Source organism: Zonotrichia leucophrys, chromosome 20 (assembly GCF_028769735.1).
Source record: "Zonotrichia leucophrys gambelii isolate GWCS_2022_RI chromosome 20, RI_Zleu_2.0, whole genome shotgun sequence".
Taxonomy (NCBI): domain Eukaryota; kingdom Metazoa; phylum Chordata; class Aves; order Passeriformes; family Passerellidae; genus Zonotrichia; species Zonotrichia leucophrys.
This window is the reverse complement of record NC_088189.1, coordinates 2837406-2857616: the sequence shown is the minus strand read 5'-3', so window position 1 is coordinate 2857616 and position 20211 is coordinate 2837406. Positions and strand designations below refer to the sequence as shown.

The window sequence follows — 20211 nt, the reverse complement described above, 5'->3', positions numbered from 1 at the left end:
CTCTGTATTTTATTTTGAGGTTTTTTGGTTCTTCAACAATTGCTAAAGTTCAGAGAGGAAGGAGAGTGTTTCTTGTGTTAGGATTATATATTTTTTTTTTTCCAGAAAACTATCCTTTCTCTGTAAAAAACCCAACACTCTGAACACCCACACAGTTCGCTTTAACTTTCTTTTCTTTTTTGCATTCCTGAGGACTGGGACTGAGCAGGCTCAGCTGTGTCAGTGATAGGGACTGGCCAGTTTTTCTCATGTGATACAGTTTATTCTTTTATTTCTAAGTAAATAAAACCAAAAAATTTCTTTTCGGTGTTGTTAACCCCTGGGGTTATAATACTGTTTCTCCAGGAGTCATCATTTTATGGCAATAAATCAGTTAAAACTTGGAGCTGGCTTTTTCAAACTTAATACACTCCTGTTTAGAAATGCATGTGCTGCAGAAAGCCACTGACATCTCAGATTAATAAAATAAATTTAAAAAAAAAAAAGCAAATGCCATAAAAAAAGAGGCCAGACAAATCCCACTGGAATGATACATTGGAATGATTTTAGTGGGATTTATATCTTTGAGCTGTGGGGGTTTTGTGGTTTTTTTTCCTTTTGAAATGGTTGTGAACCAGAGTGATTACTTATCATTTTCATTTTAACTCCATCTGACAAATCGTTTTAGATGGAGAAAGCAATACTGCGTCTTTAAATGGCCACTCTGTCAGCGCATCTTGCAGGGCTTTAAATGCCCTTTGTTATCGCAGTCTAGACAGGACGCAGGCGGAATATTTGATATGTTATAAGGCAGAGATGTGACAAGGTTGAATTAATTTACTGGCTTATTTAAAGCTGAATTTCAAAACATTTTTCCTTACAAACTTGTTTTTTTTTTCTCTCTCTCTATCCTATATTTTTTTTTCCAAGTTCGTGCAGTATGTTTCAACTGTTTAGACTGGGAGAGGAGACATTGGCTTACTGCAGCCTGCAGTACTTTAATTGCCCTTTTTATGACTGTCTAGACATCATGCAGATGCATGTTTGTGGTGAGAAGACATTTCCCCCTCTGGTTATACGATAGTCTGAAACCTTTACATTGCCTATCTCCTTACCCCCTCTGCCTCGGAATGCGCTTTGCTCCCTCCATCCCTGAAAATCACTTTTTCCCTCAGTTTTATTTTTTTGAAGGACGCTTCGGCCCCCGTTTTCCTGCTCTTTTCCCCATGCTGGCGTGCAGACGCTTGCCGGGGATGGAGGTGCGGGAGGGGATGGCTCTGGGTGTCCGGGGGTGTCCCCGCAGCCCTGTCCCCGCACAGCGACCACATCGGCGGGGCTTTCAATGGGTGCGGAGTTTTAGTTATGCAAATCGATGCATTAATTAACCCCGTTGCTATAGCTACTGCTTTATTGTTGAACGCAGTGAAAAGGGGACAGGCTGTGTCCGTGGATAATCCTCCCGTCGGTGCTGTGCCCTCTCCCGCCCCGGTGCGGGGCAGCTGCCGCCCGCATCCCGCAGCCCCATCCCGGGCCGGGCAGGTGGCGGGGCCGGCGTGGGCCAGCCGGGGCTCTGCCGCCTCCCCCGAGCCCTTTGTGGGCGCTGACCCGCGGGTCGGCTCCCCGCAGCCCCCCTGCCCCGTGGATCTGGGGATGGGACGGGGGAGCGGGACAATGGGGCGGCAGGAGGGACGCAGATGGGCCGGGATGGGGATGCTCGGGACGGCAGAGATCCCTGGGATGGGGATGCTCAGGGAGGGTAGGGATCCCCGGGATGGGGATGGGGATGCTCAGGGAGGGCAGGGATCTCCGGGATGGGGATGGGGATGCTCAGGGAGGGCAGGGATCCCCGGGATGGGGATGCTCAGGGAGGGCAGGGATCCCCGGGATGGGGATGGGGATGCTCAGGGAGGGCAGGGATCTCCGGGATGGGGATGTTTGGGGAGGGCAGAGATCCCCGGGATGGGGATGTTTGGGGAAGGCAGAGATCCCCGGGATGGGGATGCTCTGGGATGGCAGAGATCCCCGGGATGGGGATGCTCTGGGATGGCAGGGATCCCCGGGATGGGGATGCTCTGGGATGGCAGGGATCCCCGGGATGGGGATGCTCGGGGATGGCAGAGATCCCCGGGATGGGGATGTTTGGGGATGGCAGGGATACCCGGGATGGGGATGTTTGGGGATGGCAGGGATCCCCGGGATGGGGATGCTTGGGATGGCAGAGATCCCTGGGATGGGGATGCTCTGGGATGGCAGGGATCCCCGGGATGGGGATGCTCGGGATGGCAGGGATTCCCGGGATGGGGATGCTCAGGGATGGCAGGGATCCCCGGGATGGGGATGGGGATGCTTGGGATGGCAGAGATCCCTGGGATGGGGATGCTCAGGGAAGAGGCAAAGCACCCCAGGATGGGGGTAGGGATGCTTGGGAAAAGCGGCAGAGCACCCCGGGATAGGGATGGAGATGGGGATGCTCGGGGATGCAGAGCACCCTGGGATGGGGATTTGGTTTCTTGGGGATTGCAGGGAACTCCAGGATGAGGATGTTCAGGAAGGGCAGGTGAGCCCAGCCCTGTTCTTGGCCCCAATCCCCATCTGTGCCTGGCCTTTCTCTTTGTGTGCGCCCTAAAACCTGCACATGCAGAACCCCCCAATGAAACAGACTTCCCAGCAGATCTGCTGTGGGAGGTAAAACCTTTCTCAGGCTGTTGCTGCAGCTGAGGTGGAAGTAAATTTATTACCTTTAATTTTGTCAGATTTGGGGCGGTTGTACTCACCTCCCCCATTCACTCTGGTGTGTGTGTATATATATATATATATATATATATATATAAAAATACAATTTTTTTCACATCTCTGTGAGAGTGTGCACATGCATTCGCTCCCATCTGGTGGCAGCGACCAGTTCAGTCCAGTTCAAGAACTGAACTTGAATCCTGCAGTGACCAGACACAGTGTACCTTGTCTGGGCATTTGCATGCATTTTGCATATTTTTTCCCTGCAATGCATAATTTTGCCTGTAACTTAAGATTGTCCTTGTTCCCTGGGAGTAACTTGCCTTGTGAAAGGTCACTCCTCTGGCGAGCGGGAGCTGCAGAGTGGCACAGATGATAACTGGGTGCTTGGGAAGAGGCAGGGCAGGGAGTGTTTCCCGTTTTTTGGCCCTGGACCGTGCTGAGGAAATCCGGTCGCAGTTGCAGCCCTGTCGTGACCCGTGTGGCTTTGGCCAGCTTGCTCAATCTGGGTTTCAACACCCGTCTGCGAGCCAGGGCAGCCGCTGTGGCACTGCTGCCCGGGCCTGCGTGTCCTGGAGCCCCTGGGGGAGCTGCAGCCTCGGGACAGGGGCACGGCAGGGTCCCAAAACCGTTCCCAAATGTCAAGGGGCTCCTTGGGGACGTGCTGGTTGATAAGGGAGGTGGTGCGAGGGAGCCATGCTGGCATGGAGTAGAAATGCAGGAAGAGCACAGGTTACCCAGCTGCAGTTTGGGCTGGTTTGTGGCTTTTCTGCACCTCAGTTGTGTCCCTGAGCGGGGTGCTGGGTGTGAGTTGATGGGTGCCGTGCTTGTGGCAGCGAGGCACAGGCACTGCTGCTGTCTCTGTCTCACTCGAGGTGCCCCTGCAGGAGCACTGGTCCCACAGGACTTGCTGGGCACTGTGACAGGGGCTGGGTGGCACTGGGGCACCTGGAGCTGCTCTGGGCTCTGACAGGGTCGTGTCTGGGCACTGTGACAGGGGCTGGGTGGCACTGGGGCACCTGGAGCTGCTCTGGGCTCTGACAGGGTCGTGTCTGGGCACTGTGACAGGGGCTGGGTGGTACTGGGGCACCTGGAGCTGCTCTGGGCTCTGACAGGGTCGTGTCTGGGCACACTGGGAATTGACCAGTGGATGGTTTCCCCAAGAATAAGTGGAAATGGAAACTTTCTGGGGGACAGCCAGGGTGGAGAGATGCCTGGTGAAACGTGGTGTATTCAGCATTTGTTCAGCTGGGAGAGGCTGTGTCTGATGCTGATGGCATCCACAAACCCCCATCTGCACACCCCCGTGCCGTCCCCGCTGTGTCACACACAGAGCAGGACAGCCTGTGCCATCTCCCTGCCATGCTCCTTTCTGTGTGCACAGCAAGTGCAGCCTGCTGGCTCCTCGTGACCTGCAGCATCCAAGGCTCCCTGTTGTGCTGCTCTGGGTGACAAATGCATCCCCCATTCCTGGGTGTCCCCGTGGCAGCAGGAGGAGGGAGCAGCTCCGTGATGCAGCTGAGGGAGGCTGCAGGTGCCCTGTCAGCACCAGGCATCCCTTGCAGTGGGAGACAGGGCTGGGAGGAAGCTGGAATCAGAAACCCAATCCCTGTAATTGCCATTTGCTTTCTGGAGAGGGGGCAAAGCCCTCCCTGCGTGGAGCACTTGCTCTCCTTGGAGCGTCCGCGTCTGGCAATTTGTCTGTCGAAACAGATGTGGGCAGCGACAAACATCTATTTCTATAACTAGAAACAAATTTGGTAATTGCCTCTTTCAACAGGACTTGCTCAAGCAGGAAATGAAATTCCTAAATGGCAGTTAGCAAAAGTATTTATAGCTAAGTTCATAAATGAGATGTGCTTTCCTTTGTCATGAGTTTCTGCTGGGTGGAAGGAAAAAAAAAACCTCTACAGTAGCAAGCCACATATTGATCAGGAGTGTTTCCAGGGCATACGAAAATACTTATTTATTAATGTGTTTATTTTTACTGGCTGTTAGAAATACCCCTGACAAACAAAACCTGTTTGGTCTTTCAGGGTCAGCTGGTGGGGTTTGATCCGGATATTGTGTGCTGTGTTTTTTCACTCATTATTTGGTAGATGTTTTTCCTGGCCCAGGCTATTTATGACTGCAGATGGTAAAATCTTGTTCTTGTGTCCCTCTCTCTTGGTGCCCTTGTTCAAAGGGATGGGTGATGTTCTGCCCTCCCCCCTGCCCAAACACCATCCAGGCCTGATGCTATTGTGCTTCCTCTTGGGAAGCAGGAGGTGTTTTGGATCTGCTCAGCTTGGTGGGGGCCATGAGCTCTGCTCAACCTTTTCTAGTGAGCAAGCAAATTTACCTGTCTTTTAAGTGCAAAATCAAAATGACTTTATTCTTTTAATCCAGTTCAGCTGTTCTCACCCTGGGAGTAACTTCAAAAGCCATGTACTCTTTCCAGTCATCTCGGTAGGCTGGGATCAGCCTGACTGTGTGTGAAATACCTCATCTAAAAATCCTGGAAAAGGGGAGGGTGAAAGAAGTAGGCAGAGAAAAGAGAGAAGGGGTTGGCATAAGCAAGATTTCAGAGAGCTGGTGTGTCCCAAAGAACCTTGTTAGTTCTCCCTGCTCTGAGGGAGCTGTTTCATGTCTCCAGGAGTTTCTCTAAACAAGTGTCCGGCTGACAGGTCTCTGCTCAGAGCCCAGAGCGTCCTGGCTGACAGAGCTGCTGACCCCAGCTCTCACATTTGCCATTTCCCTCTAAAAGCTGAGTTCTGCCATGCTGATCCTGCCCCTCTGGCCCTTGGATGTGTGTCCCACTCCTGCAGCTGCCACCAAGCTGGGTGAGCTCAGGAAGGTCACCTTCTGAAAACAGGCCCAGTGGTGCAGCCAGGACAGTTGCTTTGGTTTTTAAGCACCAAAAAATGTTCTGAGGCCCAAGCAGTGTGATATTTCTGTGACTATTAAGCATGAAATAAGGCTGTTTCCTTTAAAACAAACAAAAATGGGGGTGGGAGGATAAGGCCATCATCTGCCAGTGACTCAGAGGATGTGATGCTTGATTACCTGGGTGACATCTGAAAAAAAAGAACTATATTAAACACAGTTACAGCCCAAAGCTTGGCACTTCTTGACTTGAACAGGACTTCTTGAGGCTCTATCCCCTGTTTTCCAGCAATGTTTTTATTTCAACTGGCTCCTTTTCTGAGTCTCACTTGCTCCCTGCCCTCCTGCCCCATCTCAGCCTGTCCTCACAGCCTTGCACAGTATCATTTCTGCTCACTGCATCAGGATTGACTGTGCTGAATCAATGAAGTTCAGCTGTTAACTGTACTGATGATGCATGAAACAGGCCCAAAATTATCTATTCCCTGCTGTCCTGCCTGTTGTCACAGGCCTGATCCTGCTTCCTTTGCTGTTGCTGCAGCTTCAAGGTGCTGCCAGTCAGTGCCAGCAGCAGCACTATCAATATTGAGATCATATTCTGTATCTTCCCCTGCTCCCTTGTAAACAAACACAATTGTTGACAATCTGATGGGCCCTTCTATCTGGTTTTATGGGGGTATTAGAAGACAAATGTAGCAGATGCTAATACAAAAATAGTGCAGTAATGACTTTGCCTGCTCTGATTGTTTCTGAGATGACCCAGCAGATGAGCGAGGGTGAGTAATCTGCCATCTGAAGTTCTTTGTTCTTTCATCTCTTCTCTTCTCTGCTGTCCACAGCCTCTGAAAGGGAGAACACTCTTTAATGAGTGTATATGTGTGTGTGTAAAAATGTGTAAGAGTGTGTGAGAGTTTGTAAGAGAGAGTGTGTAAGAAAGTGAGTGTGTTAAGAGTGTGAGGTTTTTTTCAACTTTTTTCCTTAGGAGTTATGGCTAGTGCAGCTACATTCCTTCATCTTAGCTGTTATCTCTTGAGTAATTTCACTTTTTCTCGTCACTTCTCACATGATACACAATTCCAGTACCTACAGAAATTGTAATTGAAGCTCAGGGATGACTGGTTTGACCTGCAGATGTGTGTTATACCTGGCTGAAAGCCCAGGTCATCTTGGCTGGGACCTTGCCTCTAAGCTGTTCTGTCCACCTGTAAATGATGCTGGATTGTGTGGAATGATTGCAGCAAAATACAGGTTTTGGTTTGGGGTTTTTTTTCCTCCTTTATACTTGTGGTGGTTTGGAGAGTTTGTCTTCTGCAGAGAAACTCTGTGTGGAAGGAAGGGCATTAATAAAGTTTATAGGAAGCATTTTATGAACTGAAATGTAGCTGTAAAAGGCAAGGCAATGCATTTAAAGTGTAACCCAGCCTCACCTCCCCTGCGGCTGTAAGGGTGCTCCCAGCATCACCATTGACTCAAATCACTCTCTGTCCTTGTAAATATATTAATTAATTTGAACCTGTGGGTGCCAGTATTTTGTGGGTGCCAGTGTTCTGTTTGTAAGGACTCTGGGAAGCTCCCAGGTGCTCCTTCCTGCAGCATCTCCTGTGGAGCTGTGAGCAGGGTCTGCAGCATGCCAGCCCTCAGTGAGGGACCCACACATAAATCCAGAAATCTGAGACACTCCAGAGCTTCATGGTCCTGGTGACTGGGCAGCAGGGTGGGCAGTGTGACCGTGTTCACAGGGGTGTGAGGATGAGGGAAGAGATGACTCCATGTTTCAGAAGGCTTGATTTATTACTTAATCATATATATTATATTAAAACTATACTAAAAGAATAGAAGAAAGGACTTCATCAGAAGACTAGCTAAGAACAGAAAAAGAAAGAATGAATAACAAAGGCTTGTGTCTCGGACACTGTGATTGGCCATTAATTAGAAACAACCACATGAGACCAATCCCAGATGCACCTGTTGCATTCCACAGCAGCAGATAATCATTGTTTACATTTTGTTCCTGAGGCCTCCCAGCTTCTCAGGAGGAAAAATCCTAAGGAAAGGATTTTCCATAAAAGATGTCTGTGACAGGGCAGCAAGAGCTTCCTGTAAATACAGGGGAGTGGAGTGCACAGGCTGTGGAAGCGCAGAGTGCCCATCTCTCATTCATACATCTCCACAGCCCCCTTGTCCGAGGCCATGCGTGGCTTGAAGTGGCAAGTGAGCAGTGAAGATGAGGAATGGGAGGTGACAAGTGCTCTCCTTGGTCACGAACAGCCCGTTTTGGGGTGCTGAGGGAAGTGCTGACTTGCAGAAGGGCTGCACGCACGGCGCCCGGCTCCCGGAGCTGCCGCGTCTAGACGGAAAACACGGAAAAGCAGGTTGTGTCACTTCAATGTGATGTCTGAACCTGTTAGTTTGAAACGTATTCTGGAATAAAAATTATGCAAAATTAAATTAGTGTGACCTTGCTTTGCATTTGGAGGCGGAATATGCCCATCTTGTAAAGCCTAGTGCATTTATAACACTTCCCTTGGGGAAAATTACAGAGAGAAATGGAATGAGGTCTCTTCTAATTGAAAAGTGACAATGATTAGGAAGCCAAATACAAAATGTGTTGAGTATTTTTTTTCTTGTTTTGTTGTGTGTGTGTTTTTAAGAATACCAGTAGAATTATAAATTATGTGCTTTGCAGTTTGGCTTGTTTTTCATTCCCCAAAGGCTTTTTATTAGCATAGCAGCTGAATTGCACTTGTATAATAGCATATTAACTCAAACTTTGGGTTTTTAATGATCTTTCTTCATTAGTTTGACTGAGCTGCTTGGATAAAAATCTTACTGAGCATATCCAGCTTTCCAGTGTGTTGGGTTTGTTTTCCCTTCTGCAGAAAAGAAGCCCGTGAAGACAAGTTAAAACAGAGGGAGAGCTGGCAGAAACTTTGGTGCCTCGAGTGGATATGAGTCTCTTGAAACATGAAAAGCACAAATTGAGTGTGTGTGTGTGTGTGTGTGTAGGGGGGGTGGTTTGTTTGGTTTGACTTTTATTTTATTTTTTCCAAAGGCCAGATTGGGCAACCTGAGTGTTCTTGGGATTAAAGCAGGATGGGTTTGCTGCTGGGCATGGTAAGGCTGGGCTGCTGCTCAGAGCCTGGGCTTGGGGTAGGGATGGGGCAGGAGGAGCATCCCAGCTGGAAAGCAGCATCCCCTTTGTTCTGGTGATCATCCTGGGGCACCTCTGCCTGTAATCCCCAGTTACAGCAGTCCCAGGGCACTGAGCGTGGATGAGACACTGGTGTGTTGTCCCAGATGCTGATGGAATTCCCATCCTTTCTTCTGCTTCAGGCTCTGCTGGTTCTGTGTCTGTGTGTGCAGGAATTCTGGTTTAGGTCATTTGTAAGGGCACACCTTGTGTGTTCCTTCCTGGGAAGGAATTTCCTGGGCCAAAACTTCACCTGTGTCACTGAAGCATCAGGAGCAATTTAGCAAGGTTTGGTTCATTTAAGGCATCTCTTGTCCTAGCAAAGGAACTTTCCTTTATTGCTACTTTGGCCTTGTTTTTCTTTAGAAATATAACCCTTTTTAACAGAAAAGGAAGTTTTCCATCACCAGCTTCATTTATACTTTTTCTTGTGTTTTCTTACCATGGCCAAAGCACATGCTGCATTTTGAGGCTGAAGTGACTCATCTTCTTAAAAACATTTAGGGGTTTTTTTGCTTACTTTTTTCTTTTCCATAATGATTTGTGCAAGAGATGGGCCCTGTTCCAGCCAGTTCCTCCAGCACAGGGGCAGCTTTTGGGTCCCACAGATGAGCTGTGCTGCTTTGGAGCTGGATCAAATTTATGGGATTTGGTTTTCTTCCATGCTGTTCCTCTCACAGTGGCACTGGGTGACTTGTTTGGGTTGATGTGAAAGACCCAGAGCTTATCTAGCATTTTTAAGGCAAAACTCCTGTACAATGTTTGGCTTTTAATCCCTCTCTTCCCACCCTGTGTGCAACCTTCCAGAGGAGAGGCAGCTCCATTTTAGGGGTGCTGGAAGGATCTGGGCTCAAAGTCCCTCACCCATCCAGCTCTAAGTGCCAGATAAGGCTCCTGCTTTCAAGGCATAATTCTGCTTTCTGCAGGCAGTGGGCAGAGCTGGTGGAGCATTTTGGGCAGTGGCAGAAATAGCTGCTGTTTAGCAGAAAGAGCTCCAAGGTAACTGGCAGCACTCACCACCTGGACTGTTTTCTTGACATTTATTTGCTTTTACTGGCACTCAGATGCCACCTGTCAGGAGAAAACTTTCCATTAAAAAAAAAAAAAAACAAAAAAACCTAATAAATTTGCCTGACTCAGCAGAAGCCACCCCAGCTGGTGTGAGTGGTGCCCTTTGAGGTCTGATGGGCCTTGCTATGTGCCTGCAGATATATATGTGTGTGTCTGTATAGATTAAATATAGATGGCAGCATCCATGATAGCTTAGGGCACGGCTTTCCCAAACTGGATTTTATAGCTGTCGCTGCTGAGAAGCAAACAAGCTGTAAATCCCCAGAATGATTGAATTTTGCTGTCTGGCCCCTCCTTTGTGCTGGGCACTGGAGTTGCTGCTGCCCAGTCCTGGGCACTGCTGGCCTGAAGGGGAATGAGGGGAGTGACTGAGCAGTTTGGGAATGGCATGTACTCCCTGGGCACCAAATTCATGGAAATAATGACCCAGCACAATGTTTGCCTCCAGTGCTCAATTTTCCTAAGCCTCAGAGAGGTGTGAGGAATTATTTCCTTAGGAAATTTTAGGAGCGACTCCTCACTGCCTGCCTCCTGCCAAGTGTCTGCAGAGTTAGCTGGATAGTCTGTTGTTTGCTTGTTGTGTTTGTTTGGAGGGGTTCTGGCAGTTTTCCTTTCTGCCAGTTGAAGCCACTCAGGCTGCCACTGTCAGCTGGCCGAGCCCTGAGCTGTCTGGAGCTGTGGGATGTGGCTCCCTGGCAGAGCATGGCACCCATCTGGCATCTCAGCCCAAGGCAGGAGCTCTGCCCCCCTGCTTCTGCTTCCTCTGGTGGGTGGGCAGCCTGGGAAATGGGGGCTGCCACTGCTGCTGGGCTGGGCTGTGCCCTGGGCCACCCCTGTCTGACCCTGGGACAGAGGGAATGTGTGATGTGCAGGGATGTGTCGAGGAGGGCTCAGTCCTGGCCTCCCCGCAGGAAGGAGTAGTGGTGATGGGAAGAGAAATGCAGAAATTTAGCTGAACTGTTTCATTGGGATGAATTCTGTTGGTCATGGCTCTGCAGCCCCAAGAGAGACACGTGAGGCACTGGGATGCTCCTGGCTTTGTGACACCCAGGAGGTCTTTGGGAAGTCCAGTCTGTGCTGCAGCTGGGAAACACTCTGCAGTGTAGATTGTCTGCAAAGATCCCTCCTGGAGAGTCTTCTGTGACACTGAAAAAGTGAATGGATGAGGTTTTTGTGGGCTCAGGGCACACAGAGCCCACGTGTGAAGCTGTGGCAGGAAGGGTGCAGCGCTGCCAGTGTTGTCTCAGCCACTTCAGTTGTTGTTGTGCTCATTACCTGCTGCTGTTCCTGATGGCTCAAATCTGTCTGTCTCTCTTGCAGCGGAGCTGGAGTTTGTACAGATAATCATAATCGTGGTGGTGATGATGGTGATGGTGGTGGTGATCACGTGCCTGCTGAACCACTACAAGCTCTCTGCGCGCTCCTTCATCAGCCGGCACAGCCAGGGCAGGCGGCGCGACGAGAACCTCTCCTCAGTAAGTCACACCCTGCTCCTCAGCCACACAGGCCAGGTTGTGTTGGGCCTTGGCATCATCTGTCTCTGTTATGGGGGTGAAGGGGCATTTTTGGGGTGCCTCTGGCTCTTTAGGATGCTGTGTGTATGGACAACCATAGCCTCTGCCTTTGCCCTGAGCTTTGCAATTTGGATTTTGCATTAGTGAAGGGACTGCACAGGGATGTTCTTGGCATGTTCTGCTCCTGAAACCACCACCCCCAGCTGGTTGGGGTTCATCTGCCTTGGTTTAGCAGTCCCAAACTACCCAGTCCTTTGGCTCCAGTTGTCTCAAGCGTCTGTATAAAAACTTCCTTGGCTGCCCTGCAGAGAGCAGGAAATCGTGAGTAACATTAATTTGCTCCAGTTTTCACCAGTGCTGCAGCCATTACTGTGGTGGAAAGGGCAGAAATCACTTGTCAGCCAGACCAGCAGAGATCTCTCCAAGGGGATGTGCGAGAGGCTCTCTTAACCCAGGCTCCCAGCTCCATAAAAGCCTGAGGAGAAATGTGTGAATTGTACCTCTGACAGGGAATTGAGGGGAAGCCTCAGCAGCCTCAAGGCAGATGTTGGTTTCTGCAGTTTCCTCAAATGTAGTGGCTCAGAGAGACTTAGAAGGATGTATAGAGAAAAGACATCACATTTTCTTGGAGGGGAGCATGTACTGTTCACTTGTGCCTCCCCGGCTTTGTCTTCAGTGCAGGGATGTCTTGTACAGATATTCTCTTTTTTAGCATTCACCCTGAAGGGTCTTAGAACCCTTTAAATGGGGCTCCCTCAAGGTCACTGCTGCCTGCCCCCTCCTCTGCAGGCTGGACACACCACTGGTGCTGTGTGCTGCTCTGTGTGGGGCTGTGCCCCCTGAATCAAATCCATACTTGCTGCAGGAAAAAGATTGAATACAGAGATTGCTCAGGGGTCCTTTCTTCTATTTTTCCATTTTCTTTCTTCTATTATTTTTTTTTTTGAGAGGGATATCTAAGATCTCTCACTAAGCCATCCTTCAGTGCAGTTGCAGGCTGCCCGGGGCTGTCCCTCGTAGCTGCTGTTTTGTCACACACCACACACTGCAGACAGAGGTCCCTTCTTGTCCCTTCTTGGCTGCTTTTTGAGGGGGATGCCCCGTGGGAAGGAGAGCTGTGCCAACCCCAGCCCCATTAACCCCTTGTTGTGTGGGCTGTGAGCGCTGGGCTGTGATCCCAGCTCAGGCTCTGTTCCTGCTGCAGTGGGATGGAGTGCTGGGAATGCCTGATCCCACGGGATGCTGATCCCACGTTAAAGCAGCTGGTGTGAGGGTGGAGATGGCTCAGGCACCTCCTGCTTTGGGGCTCAGAGCCCAGCTCCCCACACACATCCCAGCTCCACCCGGAAATCTTGTGTTCCTCGTACGGTCCCGTGCACCCGCTGCCAGCAGCAGCAGGGTGTGGGCATCCGAGCACATGAGTTATTAAAAATAGCAGAAACATTGTTTGCCCATGTTCAGATTCTTTCACTGTATTATCATGTCCAGAATGTTTTACCTGCACCATGCCAAATGCGTCATTTTGTATTTTCAAAGTTCAGCTCAAGCCCTCTTTATTTTAATACAGTCATTTCTGTGTTCTTAAGTGGCCGGCATTTTTATTTTCTTTAAAAAGAGTTCAGAAGGGTAACACAGAAAGAAAAGAGAAAATCACCAAAAATTTCAGATTGAATGAAAAATCGACTCTTTAAAAAACAATTCCTTTTCCCCCTTTATTGTCTTTTTCTTTTAAATTTTACCAAGCCAAAATTTTTAGCCATTTTTTGGCTCAGCCCTGTTACTTATCCAGCCTTCAGACACATCAGTGATTAAATGGCTTTCCAGCAGTGTTTGACCTCTGTGCATCTGCTCAACCCCAGTGAGGATGTGGAGTTTTCAAAACCTTTTTTGGAGCTAAGGAGAGAAATAGGAATGTATAATTTTGGGGTTATTTTACATTTTTCCCATCTTTATGGTTGTTCCCCATCTCCTGCCCCGTCCATGCTGTGTGTGCAGCCCTGCTGGAGTGGGAAGCTCATTACAGGGGATCCGGCATAATAATCACCTGAAAGGCAGCACCTTTGGTGTCTGTCAGTGGAAAACAGTCTGAAGGAGGGCTGGAGCCTGGCAGGCAGAGGCCACGCTGGGCTGGATGCTGCTTGATGCAATCCATTAAACTTGCACTGAACTTTTTAAATCCCAAACTTCATTTTGGTGTCGTGACCGCAGACGGGCACTGGAGCTGCATTCGCGCTTTTCATCTGCTGAAATATTAAAGCAGTTCATCCCATGGTCAGGGTGCTGCTGGGGCTGCTGGAGTTGTCCTTTTTTTGTTGCTGCAGCTCAAAAATTACAGCTGAAGGAGAAATTAATTTCCCTAAAGGGTTTTTTAATGCGGCTCTCACTGGCAAGCAGTTTTTGTATTGCTTCATGCGTTTCTCCATCACTGTTCTTGCTGTACTTAAACTCTTGTCTCCTCATGACAAGCACCTTTGATTTTCCAGAACTAAGAATATTTAAGAAATGCTACTGATAACTTTTTTTTCCTTTTAAAATGGCACTTTCTCTGCACCTTTGTGACAGTGGTATCCCACTCCCCCAAGAAACAGTACCTTTGTGTCCCCCAAAATAGAAAATGAGTCTTCCTGAAGGCTCAGAGACTTAATCTGCACCATGCAGCTTTACAGAGAAAATTCTCTGACATCACTAAAACAAGTAGTTCTAAAAAAAGTTGAAGATTGATGTCTAAAAAGACATTTTAAAGTAATTTTAGGTTCTGCAGCAAGTCCTGCAATACTTGACGAGGCTTTTACAGCTGTGTTGCTCCCAAGACAGCAGAATCTCACCTTTCATTTCAGAAACCTGTGGCTTTCTAGGCTGTTCACTGTTGAGATGGATTCAAGTCCTAAATATTCTGAAAATCAGAGGTGGGTGAGGAGAGGCTGAGGATCTGCAGTGATGTTGCTCCTGCAGTTGTGCTTGGTTCATTGGGGCTGTGGAGCCATCCCAGGGCCAAAGTAAAGGCTAAAAGCAGGGATGTATCCTGTCCTGAGGCTTTGCCTTCCTCTGACTACTGATTTCCAGCACTTTTAATTCTGCCATGGAGTTTTTAGGGGAGCTGAGCTGCTCCCCAGATGGGTTCATGGTAGTGTGTGAGGCAGAGGTTGGTTTTGGGGAGCGCTGGGTGCCTGTGGTGGATCACCCATGGGCACAGGAGTCCTGAGAGAGGTGGTTAATAATGGCTGCAGAAAATGGGGCTCCTGTCTGCTCCTCCTCTCTCTGCTCATCCCATTTAATGCTCTTTCTGCTACTCTTGCATCCACGTGTTGCCCAGGGCATCATTCCTGGACCTCATCTGTACAAACAGATGACTGTGTGTGAGCCAGAGCTTTGGTTCCAAACACATGGGCAGCATCTTGGTGAGGCTGTGGCTGCCTGGGCACTCGGGGTAGGGCATGTTTGGGGTGGAGCAGCCCTGCCCATCCCCTGCCAGGGCTGGGAAGCACCAGGAATCTCAGCAGCCACCCTCGTGGGAGCTGGCTGACATCACTCCCGGGAAAGGGGGGAGCAGATGGGATATTGCCATGGCGCTGCCCACTGCCAAGTTAAATATAAAACATCTAGCAGAAGGCAGCGGGGTACTCGCTGCTCAGGAAGTCTGCCACGGGGGCACGGCAAAGTAAACACAATTTTGGGAGTGCTTCCCGCTCCTGCCCACTGCTGTGGTGTCCTTTGGGATGAGGTGACAGGCTGGCAGCGCCTGTGGTGGCTCTGGAAATCCTCCCCGGGCCCTTTGGTGTCAGTTGGAGGTGAGGATTTGTCCTGTGGCACATGCAGTTCCTCTTGGATCATTTGGCTGCTGGGGGAGATCGACTGCAGACTCTCCCTGCAGGCAAGAAATCCGTGTAAAATGGACCAGACTAAACAGCCCATGCCTGTGTAAACAATTGCATGGTGGAGTGCCGAGGTCTGCAGTGAAACAGGGTTGTCCTGCTCAGGAAGGGCCATGGGGCTGCAGCTCAGCCAGCACATTGCCCAGCTGTGGCCAGGGAGCTGCTGGCATTGTGGCATTCACCTCTGCTCCTCAAGGGGCTCCTCAAAACCCCTTGGAGAAGGGGGAAGGCTCTGGGCAGTCTCATTTCCATTTAAATCGCTGATTTCCTTACACTGGCACCAGCCCTGCCTCGAGGTTTGTGTGCAGAGCTCAGCTTCAAAGCCCAGAACCTGATGGATTCACTCTGTACCTGACACCCCGTCCTATGCCAAAGGAAAAAATACATTCCAGCATTGGGGAAAAATGAGAAAACGGGAGGGTGGGGTATATAATGGGTGATTTCTCTGGAGATTTTAATGTGGTGCTGGTGCTGTGTTTGGGGCAGGTAGAGAAATAGGAGTTCTCATAGGAGGAAGGTGTGTGGTTTCCTCAGACCAGCCTCTCAGTGCAACACTTAAAAGGAAAAATGGGGTTTCTTTTTCCCTTGGCATTTTTTTTTCCACTGGTGCTAAATACTTCTGCCTGTGCCTGGCTTACTAGTGCCAGAACTGGAGATTCACCTGCAAGGAGCTGGGAAGTTCCAAGTTATAATTACAAGCCTTCTGGCTGTTTTCCTCCAGCTCTGCCTGCCAGAGGGATGTTGCTATATGTGAATATTAGCAATATTTAAATATTGCAGTTCCTAAGGCAAAAAAGTCTGGGGTGAAGTGTGCATGCTCAGAGTATCACCAGCAGATGGGAGGAACCTTTGTTTGTTTGTTTTGATCATGAATTGTAAACTAGTCTCAGAGTTTGGGGGAAATTGTGGCTTCACCCTGCCTGGGGTTGTTGGCACTGAGGTTTGGATCTCAGGATCAGGGCGATGCTTGCAGTGTAAGAAAGCCTCTGCACTGCATTCCCTCAGTCTATTTAAGTCAAGGACCACTTACTCTTTGGAAAAAATACTCTGAAACCATCCTGTTGCTACAGAGTTTTTTTCTTTTTTTTTTTAGCCAAATCAAAATTAGTCTTAACATTTGGTTATTCAGTTATTATCTTTATTTTCCCATGATGTCCGTGGTTGTGAGCATCAGAATGTGGGTGTGAGGGAGTTTTTTTTGGTTTGGTTTTTTTCTTGGGTTTTTTTTTTTTTTTTTTTAATCTTGTCATTATTTCATGGAGCATTTTTTGATGTCTTGTGAATCACCCACGGCTCATGGATCACAAATTGAAAAATACTCCTCTGGCATGTTTGAACCAGGGAAAGAACCGTGCTGGGGGTGTGGGGGTGGCAGGGGGGAAGTCTGCACATGGGAGAGGGCTGTTTGGTAGTGCTGTTCTCATCATTCATTCTGCAAACCATCCATTAAATGGAGATGGAGGTGCAAGGGGAGGGAAGTTCTGCTCGGAAGGGGTGTTTTCAGTGGCCATGTGGTGACACTGGAGCAGGTACCCACACGATGCCCAGCACACACGATCGCAGTTGGAGATGCTGGTTGGAGTTGGTGCAGGAGGGCAGGAACACATTGGTGGCAGTGTTTTCTCCAGGTGACACCTGGCACAGCCTGTTGGCAGCAGGAGCTTACACCCCTGGCATCACTCACCCACACAATGCCCAGCACACACGATCATAGTTGGACATGCTGGTCGGAGTTGGTGCAGGAGGGCAGGAACACATTGGTGGCAGTGTCCTCTACGTGACTGTTGGCAGCAGGAGCTTACACCCCTGGCATCGCTCACCCACACAATGCCCAGCACACATGATGGTAGTTGGAGATGCTGGTTGGGGTTGGTGTGGGAAGGCAGGAACGCGTTGGTGGCAGTGTCCTCTACGTGACTCCTGTTTGCAGCAGGAGCTTACGCCCCTGGCATCGCTCACCCTGGCCTCTCTCTCCTTTCCCACGCAGGAGGGAAGCCTGTGGCCTTCGGAAAGCACCGTGTCGGGGACCGGCATAAGCGAGGTGAGAGCGCTACCCGTCCCGCTGTCCCGCTGTGCGCCAGCACCTCCCGCCTCTCACCCCTCTCCTCTCCTGTCCTGTCCCTTCCAGCAGCAGATCTACACCCCGCGGCCCAGCGAGCGCCTGGCAGTGCCCTCCTTCCTGCAGAGGGACCGCTTCAACCGGTTCCAGCCCACGTACCCGTACCTGCAGCACGAGATCGACCTGCCGCCCACCATCTCGCTGTCGGACGGCGAGGAGCCGCCGCCCTACCAGGGACCCTGCACGCTGCAGCTGCGCGACCCCGAGCAGCAGATGGAGCTCAACAGGGAGTCCGTGCGCGCGCCCCCAAACAGAACCATCTTCGACAGTGACTTGATAGATAACTCCGTGTTCGGGGGGCCGTGCCCCCCCAGCAGTAACTCTGGCATCAGCGCCACCTGCTACGGCAGCAGCGGCAGGATGGAGGGGCCGCCGCCCACCTACAGCGAGGTGATCGGCCACTACCCCGGCTCCACCTTCTACCAGCACCAGCAGAACAACAGCGGCATGGCCCCCATCTTGGAGGGCAGCAGACTCCATCCCTCACAGATCAATGGCCTTGAGAGCACAACGACGACGACGACGACGGCGTGGAACAAAGAGAAAGAGAAACAAAAAGGGCACCCCTTTTAAAAAAAAAAAAAAAAAAGAAAAAAAAAGGAAAAGTGAAAAAAAAAAGGCAAGAAAGTAAATGAAACACTCTGCACTTCTCGTTAAAAGAAAAAGGAGAGAGAGAGAGAGTTGAGGAAGATGAGCAAAGAAAAAAAAAAAGAAGCCCTTCCCCATCTCTCCGTGTATAAATATTTACTTGTTATGTCTGGTCTGAATGCACAAGCCTACCAAGCTTGCAAAAACATTTCTTTATTGAGCTGTGTCTAGACGTTTAAAAAGGAAAAAAAAATTCAACTGTAGTCTTTTTTTTTTTTGTTTGTTTCTAGTTGGGCTGTGTGTGAATGCTTTTTTTTTTTGTTTGATTATTTCACTTATCTTTAAAAACAAAATATTTGCACAAAAACCATTTTGTTTAAAGATCTGCAATATAAATATATAAATATATATTAAAAATAAGAGAAAGTGTATGTGTAAGGAGCAGGAGTATTTTTGTATTAGAAGAGGCCTATTCAAAAAAAAAAGTTGTTTTCTGAACTAGAAGAAAAATGGCAATTTTTTGAGTGCCAACTCAAAAAGCATGTATTACATTGTAAAAAAACAAAAAACAAAAAAAAATCAAAAGCAGGGGTTTAGAGTTATTTATATAAATGTTGAAATTTTGCACTATTTTTTAATATAAATATGTCAGTGCTTGTGTTGGTCAAAGCCTCTATCATGTCTACCATGAACCTGTTAAGGGATCTATGTGGAAGTGAAGAACAAAGTAGCTGGAAGGGGAGGAGGATCGCTGGAGTGGAGATGCCAGCCCTGGGAGGAGCGGTGAGCGAGACTGCAGCTTATGCAAATCCTTAATTTCCAGAGTCCCTGCGCGTGGCCGCCGACAGCCACGGCTTTTATACATTCCCTACAAAGCAAGAGGAGTTGGTGTGTGTCTGTCTGTCATCCGGTAGGATTATTGGAGTAACAAGGTAAAATGAAAACTCCCTGCTTCCCGCAGTCAGGAATGACTGAAGCAGGCAAAAATTACTTGATTTTTTTCTTTTTTTTTTCTTTTTTTTTTTTTTTTTTTTTTTGACAACCTCTAACTTTTTGGAGGGGAGGGTGGTGGGGGTTGAGAATAAACTTCTGTGTCTGAAGGAACAAAAGTGTTTTTTGGTTTATTTCTTTCCATGTTCAACTGAAGGGCCCTGTTTGGAGCCAAAGCGGTGGTTGTGGAAGTCGATGTGAGGAACTGGTAACGCACCCACTGGCTGCCCTTCAGCTGGGTTTAAATGTCTCGTTGAAAGGACGAGGTGGAAAGTGTGGTGCTGGTGGTGAACATCATTTTCATTTTGTTTCAACCTCCCAAACCTCAGTTTGGGATGAAGGGGCGCAGCCGTGTCCCGCGGCGCCGCCGTCCCTGGTTGTCGCTATTTTTGACATTTGTTATCCAGCTAAAGAGGCACCAGGTACAGTAGATGGAAATGAATCTGCTCCTGTGTTGTATTAATTAAAGGCTACAAAAATAACGCTTAAGGCTTTAGAAACAACCCCCCCTTACCTCTTCTGGGACATCCTCCCCCAGGTCCCGCTGCCCTCCCGCCGCCGGGCGTTGCGCGCGGGTAATTTCTCTCGGTTTGGAAGCGCTTTGTCTTGCTCTGCTCTTGTTTACATTTTCTGTCACCTCGGTGTCTGGTAGGGGCCTCACCTCGTGGTGAATTGGTAGGTGACTGAGTGAGTGAGTGGGGAACCTGAGAGAGCGAGGGGAGAAGGCAAAAGGGAAAGATCCCGCTGGGGTCCCGTCTCCGAGCGCGAGGAAGGGTCGGTAGGGAGCCACAGAGAGCGAGGATTTTACAAGGGGGTGTGATTTGATTTCCTGCAGGATGCTATCTAGTAGAGTGACATAAATGAAAGATATAAAGGCAATAACTATTGTTTTTAAGCAACTTTTTTATTACTTGAAAAAGAAAAAAAAAACCATAACCATGAGAACGGTTTTGAAGTTCTGACCATTTGAACAATATTTATATATATTTTAAAGAAGATGATGAATAGCTGAACTTGAAGTTTGATCATTATTTTTTTGCTTTTTGCTTTTTTTTTATTTCTGCCTAGAAATAGTCCTGTACCTTCTCAATACTTCAAACTGCTTTTCCACAGCTCTTGAAATCTTCATAGTTTTACAGTCACTTAACCTAAATTTTGATGACCTAAAAAAAAAAAGGAAAAAAAAAAGAAAAAAAAGCCACAAAAAATAAAGTAATGCAAAGGAATAAATCTAGTGTGTCATGAAAGGTACAAAACTGGTGAATTTGTACGAGTTTTTAAAATGTATCT

The 20211-nt window shown here is 48.7% G+C and overlaps 1 protein-coding gene across 3 annotated transcripts in view; it reads left to right on the top strand.

The window, feature by feature from the left end:
- Nucleotides 1-18045, top strand: part of PMEPA1 (prostate transmembrane protein, androgen induced 1) — a 39576-nt gene extending 21531 nt beyond the window's left edge. For 2 of the 3 annotated variants that reach the window (XM_064729713.1, XM_064729711.1), the window contains 3 exons: nucleotides 11159-11313; nucleotides 17212-17265; nucleotides 17353-18045. In XM_064729713.1, the coding sequence (XP_064585783.1) occupies nucleotides 11159-11313; nucleotides 17212-17265; nucleotides 17353-17916 (773 nt within the window). In that variant the 3' untranslated portion in view covers nucleotides 17917-18045. The remainder of the gene's footprint in view (nucleotides 1-11158; nucleotides 11314-17211; nucleotides 17266-17352) is intronic. The other variant, XM_064729712.1, reaches the window with a different exon arrangement.
- Nucleotides 18046-20211: the final 2166 nt, after the last annotated feature.